This window comes from Larimichthys crocea, chromosome X (assembly GCF_000972845.2).
Source record: "Larimichthys crocea isolate SSNF chromosome X, L_crocea_2.0, whole genome shotgun sequence".
Taxonomy (NCBI): Eukaryota; Metazoa; Chordata; class Actinopteri; family Sciaenidae; genus Larimichthys; species Larimichthys crocea.
Genome location: NC_040020.1, coordinates 21,086,177 through 21,099,149, shown reverse-complemented (window position 1 = coordinate 21,099,149; position 12,973 = coordinate 21,086,177). Strand labels below are relative to the sequence as shown.

The following is a 12,973-nucleotide window of genomic DNA, read 5'->3' as shown; positions in this document are numbered from 1 at the left end:
AATCCACAGATGGTAACAGTAAAAGTTCTTCAAGAGTGACCTCTCTTCATTCCTTTCCACGAATTGGAATTTTTCATGTTCCTCAACAAAACAGGGAACCAGATTTTATATCCACTGGCTGCGATGGCTGAAACTTTCCCTGTATCCCTACTAATTTATGTAGTGAAATAATGTCCAAAATGCAAAAGAAACCTCTAGCTTACCTGTCAACATGGCTGCTTCAGTGTGTGGGTAGTGTATTGTAGGGCAATTCACACCACCTGTGTGTGTGCTTCTGGAGCATCACTTCAGCATTTCCCTCATATTACAGAGGTTACAGATTTTTCAATCTACACAAACAGAGAGTATGGCTCCGGTTCTATCTATCTGGCAACACCTGAAGTTTAAAATTTAAAACCTACATATATTTGTATTTTGGCATCATAATTTACATCAATCCATTATCTGAAACTGTTTATCCTCATCAAGGTCACTTTGGGCAAGAGGCAGCGTACACCCTGGAAGTCGCCATATCATCACAGGGCGCATAGAGACAAACAACCATTCACACTCACATTCACACCTACGGACAGTTTAGAGTCACCAATTAAACTGTTAAGTGCATGTCTTTGCGGAGAACCCAAAGAGAACCCATGCAGAAATGGGGAGAACACACACACCGAGAGGCCCCAGCTGAGGTTCAGACTATGAACGTTCCTTGTTGTGAGGACCGAGGCTTCTTGTAAAAAAGCTTCTAGAATCCTCCTCCTGCCCACCCCTTACACTCTGTGTGTTTGTTTGTCTGTCTGTCTGATAGCCGTCCGTACATGCACATGCCATAACAGGACATTCCAAACAAAACACACAAATATACACACACTGTATGGAGCACTTTGGTGCATAATGCAACCACATGGCAGCTAAACATAACGAGAACCATCAAAGGAAATCTGATCCAGCGCCTCTATTTTTTTCCTCCCTTGTTCAAGACAAGTCTAGAGTGTTTTTATTTGGCCTGCATCAATAGGGGTGTGACAGTGCGCAAGCTGCTGAAAATCCTATAAACATTTTGGTCTGAAGCACATCTGTAAAACCCCCGACACCCCCCCTCACCTGTCCACCATGTTGGGATCAGCGTTTCTGGTTAGCAGAAGCTCCACACAGAGAGCAATTTTGTCTTCACTTGCAGATGCTGTGGTGCTGGCCATGAGCACCGTCCAATGATCTGTGGACACACATTGATATTATTCAAATATTTAGCTTAGCAACAACCATTCAAAAATCCACTTTTAAAACGACATAGAAAAGGGTAAAATGCCAGCACAAAAGATCATGATAGAACGAGATTACCATTAACAGTGAAACTGTTTGGTCAAAAATAATTGTCTGACAGTCACACTGCAGGAAGCCGTGTGCATCATGTCTCTATCACCTAAAACATGGCAGATAGTCCCATGAGGGCTAAGAGGGGAATTTTTAATGTAGGTGGTAAAAATCTATAGGATTCTTTAAGAAGTGTCCAATAAAGCAGGAGGACATTTTTGGTTTGAATGTAGCCTGCGCTTCTACAAACAGATCTTGACGGGGTTCTTTTGTTCAGTTTGGATCAGTTTCATAGTGTTCCATGAATTTAGACATTAGCCCATTCTCCATTACAGATATGCCACTGTGATGTCAAAACTTAATGATGCAACTGGGTCAACTACAAAACCATCAGCTACTGCACAGCTCCAAACTTTTTTTGTCTAAACGGAAAAGTGTCGCCCCTATTATTTACTGTCCACATTCATGTTTGCTTCTGCAGAGTGACTTAGTTTGGGTGCTGTAGTTACTTCACGGACACAAATAAAAAGGTATGAAATCATTATTGGTAAACGTCAGTACACTATTGAGCAAAATAAATTAGAGGAAAGAGAAGTAGTATTTTTTTAGTACAATGAAGTCATACATCATGCTGTAATGAGGATAAGAAAAAAAATCTGGACGATAACCCGGTGATGGAGAAGGATAGCCGTTTATCTGGCATCAGGAAGTGTGGCAGCCTTTATGGGACTGAGTGACTTCAGAAGAGTTGTCTCCTTATCTTATCCTGATAAGAGCGGTCTGACCCATGGCAATGCACTCTAATCGTGTTTTGTTCCACCGATGACTGAGTCCCCAACCTGTGTGGATCACAGCTTGTATCTAAGTGTGTATTTGTGTGTGTGCATGCATACCTGGGCCTCTACATCTGTATGTGGGTTCCTGTGTCTTTGCGGCTTGTGCATGTTTGGCTCTATATCTGTGTGTGAGTGTGTGTGAGTGTGTGTGTGTGTTTATGTTATGTGTGTGTGGGTGTAAACCAGACAGCCTGGTTTGCGTCTCGAGAGGACTGGAGTAAATAAATCTGAAGCCTGAGAATTGGTGAGAGGGTATGATAGCAGCATGGTGACCGTTATCAATCACTCGTGCATTCCTCCGCTCAGACATCAGGACGTGACCACACGTCATCCTCCTGTTTAATTGCTTCCTTCACCTGCCTCCAGCATCAGATGCCGAGACCATGTGAAATCAGTCACACACAGTTTAAAATGGACATTCTGGACTGAGAATTAATTGACATCAGATATCGACAGCATGACTAGTGCTGCGGTTCCAAACTTGGTCTGGGGGACATGCTGGAGCTGCAGGAGGGTTTTCTAACAGAAAACATTAAGACTGCAAAACTATTTATTATAATCGCAGCAGCAACAGTGACAGGACTGCAGGGGATAAAAGACTTTACCGTCACTACTGTCATTTAAACTTTAACGTATTAGTCATATTGAGAGTTGTGTCCTTAATGACTAAGCAAATTTCTCATTGTGGCCCTTTGTGTAGAGACGGCTGCTATGTATGATGTGGACATTTTTAGGAAGTACACCAGCTCTTATTAAGTGTTAATAAATCGATGGAATTTTCTTTGTCACCATGTTATTTAACATCATGAGTTTGCACTGATTTGCACTAAACCACAACAGATATCCCTACAGACTTTCCTCTACACCTTATTCATTTGAACAATGTCACTAAGTACAAATAGACACAGCAGGAAGTGACAACAGCTACAATCACCTGTGATTGACCTAGACATGTTACTACAGTTGTTGTCACCCATTAATGTTTTTATTTTGTTAAACTGGAGTGCAAATCTTTTCTTTTTGAACAAATATGTTCTCAGTGCTGATTAAGGCTATCACTACCAGGTAAATCTCTCTGTATTTCGCAGTATACAGAGTGACACCAGCATTGATTCTTTTAAACTGAAAAGGGTTCCTCTATTCACAAGTAAAAGAGGCTCAGTCTCTCCTGAGAGCAATGATTGATTAGCTTGCCAACCACTGGCAACAAACCAAAAAGTATTTCAGAGCCCCGTTCGACAAAATCAGATTATTCTCCAACTTTTATTACTCAGTGGAGCCACCATCAAACTCCCTGGCACCCGCAATGTCCATTCCCTGAAGACAGTACCGCACAGTATTTTTATTTGCTTCCTTGGATCCATTGAAGTTGAGATAAGGACTAATTCATTGTTAGCTGAACTGTGGGTTTAGCTCATTTCATCTATAAAATGTCACAAAATAGTAATGTATAAATCATATGTTCCCAAAGTTCAATGTAACAACTTCAAATTGCTCATCTGTCCTCAGTATCAGTAACAGACGTTGCTTCACTCATTTGAAGTCAAGACTAATCTCTGGTTTGTCACTGCTCATTTTCGTGGACAGTAACAGTGACTGTAACAGCAGATGTAAATGTTACTAACATTACCATCTGCAAAGAGCTCAAAGGTCAAAAACTGTTCCCTGATAATATTCCTGTGATCACAGACTGGTCATTCGGTGTGATTCAGTGAGAGAAGGCCACAAAATAAAACTTTAAGACCCATTCTGACTGGAGTCATTTAACCATAATTTTCCTCCACAGATTACCCCTGTGTGTGTTAGTGAACAAACTCTTATCTACTGACAAAACATTCAATGTTCCTGGAGGATCTGTAACTGCATTTTTTCCAACAGGATTCATGGTTTTATGTGTATATAACCGCAGACTTGTTAACATGGAAGAGTTCTTCCCCCATGCTTATTTTACCCAGACTGACCTCGATCCAACAGATGCCTTCAATTTCTATTGCTTTGGGATGAGGGTGCAGTGTGCATAAACTAAAAACAACTCAAACGATCAGTGGTGTGTTTCTGCAAGAGTTCCTCTTTGGCGTCATCGCCATTAAGTAATGTCAGATGAAGCGTATTGGTGCAGAGGCCTGATTGGTCCCCTATGCTTTGGCTGCAGCAGGTGAGGAAATTGAAAAAAGGTGCTACAGGGAAGGATAGCTCGACACCAACGCAACAGGGACTGTCAGGAGGATTAGGTATGGCTGTTTGATATCCAAGCCTGGAAGGCAGCAATGTAATGGTGTTGCCTAATCAAACTATCTGTCCTAGTTGTTTTTCTGAGGGGGTGAGTGAGGGATCACAGAGAGATCAGTGGAGCCTACATGTGTATATCATAATTATACCTATCCAAAAAACAATGAATTTGATTCATTTCTTTTTTTTTCAGTTTTGGTTTTGGAGGAAAGAACCAAGAAGAAAGGTCTAAACAGACTTCAGTTTGAAGGTAATTCATATTTAATGTTCTTAAAAAATGTTTTGAGTGATTGGTCACAGATGCCAGGATCCTCTATACAGTGATTAAAAGGTTTGCTGTCAAACTTTGGGGTGATATTTCTTCTCTTTTAAAGATATTGATTGTATGTTTGGCATCATTTTAAAAGTTAGGAATCATCAAATTAAATCATCTTTTTTTTAAAGAGTCCTTTTCAAGCTTTATTTCTGATAGAGACAGCTGAAGAGTGACAGGAATGCGGGGGGAGAGGGAGAGATGGGGAATGACATGTGGGAAAGAGCCACAGGTCAGATTCGAACACTGGGCTTCCGCAGTAAGGACTGAGCCTTTGCACATGGGGCGGCTGCTCTACCAACTGAGCTAAACGCCGCCTCACAATTGTTCATTTTTAAGGATTCATTCTATATTTACTGTCCATGTTTACAGGTCAATCACTTATGGTTGGCCTTTTAATTATTAACTGACCGACTGTGTTAAATATTGTTCTTTTGTTATATCTGTTGGATTGGTGACCTCCTGAGCTACTGTATTGTACTTTACATCTTTCATATTTTATGATCTTTCTGACTTGTATCACTTGAATCAATTGTCACTGCATTATTAATAAATAGGGATGCATCAATTGGGATATTTTGGGCTGATACAATGTTTAAAGTAACATTTGGCCAATAACCGACGCCAGTGTATTTGTGCCAAAAAAAAAGAAAAAGAAATCTACACTTTGTATTGATGCAGCTCAGCCTGTTTCTCTTCTCATCCAAGATGTGAGGCGCAACAGCCACTCACTGTTTGTGCTAGTGCATGGAGCACATTGGAATTTGCAAGCAATTTGTGCCAATGCTGGAAAACAGAGGCTATTTCTCCAAAATACAAATTAGGAATAACCAACACAACGTTTAGCCAGTGTAGTGTTTATCTGTTGCAATGCAGCATTTAAACCACTGTGACCTTGTTTGTCAAAAGGCAAATATCATCTGATACAGATGTTTGGCTGATAAATTGTGCATCTACGCTAATCAATCATTACTCATTTAAAAGCTACAAACATACTTTGAATATCATGGACTGAAATAAGAGGCAGTAGATGAGGAAATAAGAAATATTTTGAGGTGGACCGTCCTGATCTCAGGTTGGAGATCCTTTATAAGCACAGTTCATTTCCTGTCAATGGACTGTGCTAAGTTGTACATCCATCTCATAAGAGATGCTTATTGTAAATGCTGCATTTTCCCAATGAAGAAATAGTAAAATACCAAGAGTTGCTCATGCATCAAACCTCCAAGTTATATCCAATCTTTTCCTTGAATAGTTACAAATAAATAGTTGTAGTCAGTGGTGTCACCCTGACATGGTATTGAGGCACTGTCAGCTCACATTATACTACAAAGTAAACAAACAAACAAAATCAATGGAGAACAAATCTAACCACCTAGAGGTTCCCACTCCAAACACAGTGACTGGTCTGACCTTTGTTGAAGCTGGCATTGGCACCTCTGTCCAATAGCATTTTGGCCAAGTCGTAATTAGCCACACTAACAGCACACATCAGAGGAGTCCATTCAAAGCCAAGCCTGGTCTCGACATCCATGCCTGTCCACACCAAAAGGATCAAATTAAGCAAGGCAATGAAATAATTACATAAACAGCAAATGTGCTTAATGCCTTCCGGCACACACACATACACACACAGAATGACATCCTGTTTTTTGTTTTCACTATCCCACTTGATTTTTGAAAATCACTTTCTGGCAAATTGTTTACAATGGGGTGAGCAATCACTACCAGCCGCCTGACAAATGTTGATACATTTCTACTGTGATCAGTAAGTTTATCCGCTTCCACCAATTCAACCAGTCAGACATCCTCATCTATGATGTTGGCCTCCGTACCACACAAGAACCCTGATTGCCACATGCAAGAACATTTTCTTTGTTATTCTCATCTCAAACCTTACTTACTTTTTTCTGTGAGGCTCACTTGTATGAGTGTATCATTTAATTCATCAAATATAATGACAAAAATAAGTAATACAAATGTTTTTCCATGAGCTACTATAAATTCTCAATGGAACAAAATAAGTAATGATGATAATAATAATAATAATAATAATAATAATAATAATAATAATAACCACAACAACAACAATTAAAAAGAATTGTATAATATCAAGCAGTATCCTCTGTGGCTGCCTATACCACAAAAGGAAAGGGCCAAAAACTGCAATTCCTCAAACAGCTATGTGAGGCTCAATTTTTAGCTTTGCCAGGAGGCGGCAGAGGCAGGACTGCCAACATGGCGGCAGCCAGCTCCACATATTTTTTAACTTTAAAACAGCTCTTTGGAAACCAATGGGTGACATCATGTATATGTTGATTCATTATACTCTCCGTGTATAAAAGCAGTACGGAACAAATTAACAGTAGTAGGTCAATACAAGAGATTAATAAATAAATGAACAGTCCGTTAAGGTCTGATTTAATAAACGCTCCTAACTGGAGAAACCTGTCCTGAATTGATCTTTTCAGCCTAATCCTAATGTATGCACCTAAAATTGCCACATAAGGTCACCTGTTCCTCCTGCAGTGTAGTGGTGTAGCTTTATTTGGTATTAGAGGACCCAAAACAATTAATACTCCCACTATCGGTGAGTATCAAAATCTGAGTACTTGCCATTGTCCAACAGCTGTTCAACAGCCCCAATGTTTCCTTTACTGATGGCTCTTTTCAACATCGACACATTATCTGCTGCATCTGGCACAACAGCATCAGGATCCTGTAACAATGGGGAAAGATCAGAATGAATTTACAAAAAAACAAATCACTCCAAGAGAGAAAAAAATAAAAGGAATCAAACACATAACTCCAAAATATGTTTCACTGTATTTAAACCCTCTGAGGATATAGCAATGCAGAAATACAAAGACGATACTGTGCAAATACCGAGGTATTACATTACTATATTACCAGTGCTATGTCCCAGTTTCATACTGCACACTGTGTACTAAGCTTAGGACTGTAAACAACAACATTTTCAGTATGGATTAATCTTTTGATAACTTTTTTAATCTTTTGATTTCTTGATTACTCCATCAATAATTTATTTAAAACAATTTAATATGTCAAAAGTTCTTCCTGCTGGGATGTGATCAGCTCCTCCATTTCCATTGCATTTAGGAACATTCTGACAATTTATTTTATCAGCATACCATGTATTTGTAGAACGGGATTAGGACACAGCGTTATAGTTGACTATCACAATGTGATGAATCAGAAAGAATGGGGGGGGACCATGTAAGCCAGAGGTTTGCAAAGTGGGAGGTGGGCCTCTCCAGGGGGGGCCTCTAAACTATTTCAAGGGAGGCTTAGTGAATGGAAGTGATAAAATATTACATTAGTTATCAAAAGCAGATAGATAGAGTAGCCTAAATGTGTGTGTCTTTAGTTAAAGGGATACTTCAGTGATACAGTAGTTTTGTGGAATTGACAGTTATTTCCTCTTTCACAGAGACAGAATCTAATAAATACCTTGGGAACAAACCTTTTATGAATTTGGTGTAGTCTGAGGCTTAACTTGGCTCAACTGTTGCGTGTCTATGGGATCAAATAACAGAACCATGATCCCACAGGCATCCAGGAATTGAGAGAAACTACAAGTAAACGGGCGAGGGCCTTTTCCCAAGCTTTGTCTGAGGGGAGGCTCACAGTCTCAGACCCCCAGTGGTTTAGGTTGTTTATTTTATGAGTTTAACTCACATGGTTCCAAATTCTAACATTCAAATGGAAACCAGAGATGTCCTTGTAGTTGAAATATGAAGATTATTTATTCAGTGTTAAGACGCATTTTCTTAACACTAGGTAGGAGCCACTTGGGTCATTTTAAAAACAGACTTCTTAAAGTAACTAAGAGGCCATTTTCACGGCAAACATTTGGACAGGTGTAACTGTCCGTTCCATTAAGTTTTCCAGTAAGCTATGTTAGTGAGTACATTAAAAAAAGTGTTTGGCCAAAATGCAGGATGCTTTCCAACATTTGATTTACATAGTTTAATATAAATGAACTAATAAAATTAACGTGAAGCAAGCAGGGATGCACCGAAAATTCGGCCACCGAAAATCTTCGGCCGAAAATGGCCCAAAAGTGCATTTCGGCTTTCGGTGAAGTGGCCGAATAGTAAGGCCGAATAGTGGCGTGACGCAATTGATGCAATGAAACAACGTGCGCGGTGATCTGGCCAGGGTTGCTGATTCTTTTCTCATTCACACACAATAAACCCACGATGCAGGATATAGGAAAAACACAGGCAAGAAATACATCATACACTGCTCTTTAGTACTCTCTACATTATGGCGACTCACACATGTGAGGTGCGTTCAATGACCGTCGGAAGGACTATGATGCGTTCATGAACGTGGGAAAAATGGAAATTCACCGGAAATATAATAAAACTAAATAGTATTTCTTTCAAGAACAAATTAACAGTGATTAAAACAACATGGGCTTTCTAACAGTATAAATGAAATAATTATACTAACTGGAAGTTCTACTGGAATATTTGAAGGTTATTAAATAAACATTTACTTTCTTTGAAAAAACATGTCTACAAATGTATTCTAGGCTATTTATGCAATAGTGAAAAAAATAGTGAAAAATTTAACAACCGCATTTCTGATTCGGTTTCGGTATTTGGCCAACCATTTAATTTGTATTCGGTTTCGGCCGAGATTTTTCATTTCGGTGCATCCCTCGAAGCAAGTACTAACATTTATGTAATAGTACTAAGAAACTCAATGTGCTTCCACTACATAGTATTGGAGTAGTAGCCAGGTTTCTGCATTCAATACTAATAAAGCCAAACCCAACAGTGAAAATGAATGCAGTCATTTTGAGTTTATTAGCACTATTACATACGTATTAGCCTACTTGTTTCACATTAAGTTTGTCAGTTCATTTATATTAAAACTATGTAATTCAAATGGATGGAAATTTTCTATTTAATTGAAATGCATAAAGTGGCCTAAATGTTTTGGGGCCATATTTAATTAGATATTAATTCCACCAGCACTGTTCTTGTCTGCTGTGAGCGTCTATGGCGCACTGCTTGAAGATGGTGAAGGGTAAAAAGAGCGGCACTCTCTACATTTTCACTACAATTATGTAGGTACATACATTTAACTACTTGAATATAACTAGTTTGTGTCAACCTCTGGGTTTTCTCCTGTGTCAACTCAGTCACAAAACAGGAAATAAAGAGGAATTTGGCGGCTTCTTAAAACAGAAAACTAAAGCTAAGTTAATTTTAGCATTTTCATTGCTGCTAGCTAATGTTGTCACCCAGTCACGTAGCGTTAAGACGGAGGTTTTCATGGGGTGACCTTGTTGCCAGACGGCTTTTCGGAAGGCCAGTTATCCCACTCATCATTGCTGGCGTCGCTTTCTTCTCCAGCTGGAAAGGCATAATCCACGAAGCTGCTGCCCATAATTCACTTTAGCCGCAAGCTAACTTTACCGAACGCACACCTGTGACAATCAGCCGAAAGGTGTTTGGTTGTGCGTCTCAGTGCAGCCCGCGGGTGGGCGGAGTTTGACAGTACCAGCCAAGTCAACCGGACAATTTAGCGCTTCCGAGGATTGAAGCTTACTCGTTGTTGTAAATGAAGGTTTGCGTTGCTATGGCATTACATTACAGAGTGTGGTATAAGATGAACGCTAACTGTTGTTGTATAGTCACATTAGGCTAATATTAACTTGTAAATACTTAGTTCATAATGCTTACCAGCGACTATTTAATGTTAACTTATATTAGCTAGATCGTTAATATGATTGGTTGGCCGGTTTGCTAAGCTATATTGCCAATGAATGGATAAAAGCAGTAAAAAAGGCAGCTAGTTTTGAGGTTGTTTCTGAAATGCCAGGCGAGTGGTGCTATGTTTGGTTTATATTAATATTTTCCAATTAAACACTTAAAACAGGTACCACTAATGGTCTGGTTTTAATATTATTGACACCGGTGGTGCACAGGTGTTTTCACTTATGTGCCTGATTAGACTTTCCCAGCACTGTGGGTGCTGAAGGACATGTCCCTCACTTACCTGTATCATTTTCTATCAGTATACTCTAACTCTACTAAATAATGTAAGTATATATATATATATAATATATATATAGATATATATATATCATATATATATATATATATATAAAAAACTAATGAATTGCCATTCACAGGGTTTAAGTCTTAAAATAGAATATACTTTGATAAAAGCCATCCTGATCCATAATTGTCAATAAGTGAAAGTCTCATGAGAAGTGCATCAAATCTGGCTGCAAAGAGAGTAAATGTCCAGCAGAGGTCCCTCTTTCCCCTAAATAATGGGCAAATAATCTTTGTGTCTCTTAGCAATAATGATTCAAATGTTCAGCAAAATTTCAAGCAAACGTCAATCTCACTTCATGTGATTTAGATTATCAGAAAGCTGAGGCTCAGCTTTGCCCAGCTTTTCACACGCAGATAATTCCAAGGTCCAGGATTTAAACACACAGGAAAGAGACACAGCTCTCTGCTGAATGCAGTCAGTCCTCACCAGCTGCTGGTTAGATATGGGATAATGGGAGAACATGTCCTATTCAGTATTAGAACAGGAACTAATTGTTCCCTCTTATTTTATTGTCTCAATTAAATATTTTGTATTCAGATTTTTTATAGGCACTTTTAGGTTTTATTGAAGCACATTCTGGTTTCTTGAATAACACCCCTCCTCTTTCCAAACCAGAACTCTTCTTATTTTTATTTTTTTATATAACATTTATTTTTATATATCAAACAAGTTTAACTGCATATTGAATATTCTGATTCATGTTTGCCCTACAGATCAGTTCAGCAATATTTATATTTTTTCACATAAATGTGTGCAGTTTTGTTTTCAATAAAACCAGTTCAGCCTATTCAATGGCACACAGTATACCAGTGTCACCTTCTGTGTTGACTTTGTTCATGTGCACTCATCTTCACATTATACCATGCCTATTCAAACACAAACCTGATTGGATTATTGCATTACATGCCCGCACTACATTTATTTCTTTTTATTTTGGACATGGCTGTGGAAGGAATCAGTCTCATGCTAATATATCACAGTTTCTAAAGCTAAAAGGCTGCCCTGCTTCACAGTCAAACAGGTGATAGTGATGGGGACCAACATGAACATAATATATAGTGTTTCTTCCAACAGATTTACCCAGCCTGTGTCTAACGGCTGAAGTGCTGACAGTAAAGATATTGTTGAGATGTTCAGGAACCAAACGCTTACCACATATTCACGTTATCTCAGTTCCTTTATGGAATGTCTGCAGGTTTTGATCCTCCCTCTCCTGAAACTGTGCACAACCTGAAACTGATAAAAAGGGAAAGTTTCAAGTTCTTTTAGATGTCCTGGACTGTTTCTGCTATTTTGTGAATGATAGTGAAGCAGCTGCTGGGAACATTCAGGAGTAGACCCGCAACAGCTTCCGGGGTGAGATTAAACTACAAAGCGTTTATGTGGTTATTCACATCGACACAAAAACCTGGAGAAGACCTCCTACACACTGTATGAGCAAGTCGACTCAAGTCAGGTTTTATTGTCATTTCAACCATATACACAGTATACAGTGAAACGAGACAGTGTTTCACCAAGGACCACAGTGCTACATGAAACAAAACAGACAGGACTACATAAAGACAAAATAATTTGACAAGAAACACCGGACAGAGCGTAACAAACTAGGATATATATATATATATTAGTATGACTTTAGTAGGAATATACAGTAGTTAGGTAGATATCGATTAGAAGCAGAGATAAAAGGTGTGCATGGATGTACTATAAAAGTAGTTGCCAAACTGACAACCAGACTTGAGAGAAATCAGCTTTTGGTTGCATAAACTAATAATAAAGTTGTCATTTTTAATCTATATACAGTAAATTGGTAATTGTACACTGCACACTATGAAAGAGATGAAATGTGAGACACTTGTGAATCAATTCATATTTCTATGATCAGTTTCAAAGACTTTAGGGAGTTGGAGAGAGTGGGTTTCCTCCTAAATGAAGTTTAAAGTGAAACAAAATCTTCCATATTGGCCCCTGGACTCTCATTCTCTCCTGCATTGCCTGATGTTGTATATGGATCAGTATCTATATGCTAATAATAAAGTGGCCTCATTGGCATCAGCTGGCTTTACCTCCTCAGCTTGTTGCCACAATATACAACCTGAGGCTCGTTGGCGTGGAAATGACGTGCTCCGTAAGTTTTGGCGAGCCCATAAAGGATGGACTGTCCTCAGTGTCTCACTGAACCACAGAGCAA

At 38.9% G+C, this 12,973-nt stretch overlaps 1 protein-coding gene across 4 annotated transcripts in view; it reads right to left on the bottom strand.

The window, feature by feature from the left end:
- asz1 (ankyrin repeat, SAM and basic leucine zipper domain containing 1) overlaps positions 1-10,271 on the bottom strand; it is a 29,134-nt gene extending 18,863 nt beyond the window's left edge. The window contains exons 1-4 of one of the 4 annotated variants that reach the window (XR_003463075.1): positions 10,000-10,267; positions 7,297-7,399; positions 6,094-6,216; positions 1,093-1,204 (exon numbers count right to left, since the gene is read on the bottom strand). Coding sequence is in view for 3 of the 4 variants with exons in the window: in XM_027283796.1 (XP_027139597.1) it covers positions 1,093-1,204; positions 6,094-6,216; positions 7,297-7,399; positions 10,000-10,104 (443 nt within the window). In the remaining variant the exon portion in view is untranslated. Of the gene's footprint in view, positions 1-1,092; positions 1,205-6,093; positions 6,217-7,296; positions 7,400-9,958 lie in introns of all 4 variants that reach the window. The other 3 variants (XM_027283796.1, XM_010739162.2, XM_027283795.1) reach the window with 3 other exon arrangements.
- Positions 10,272-12,973: the final 2,702 nt, after the last annotated feature.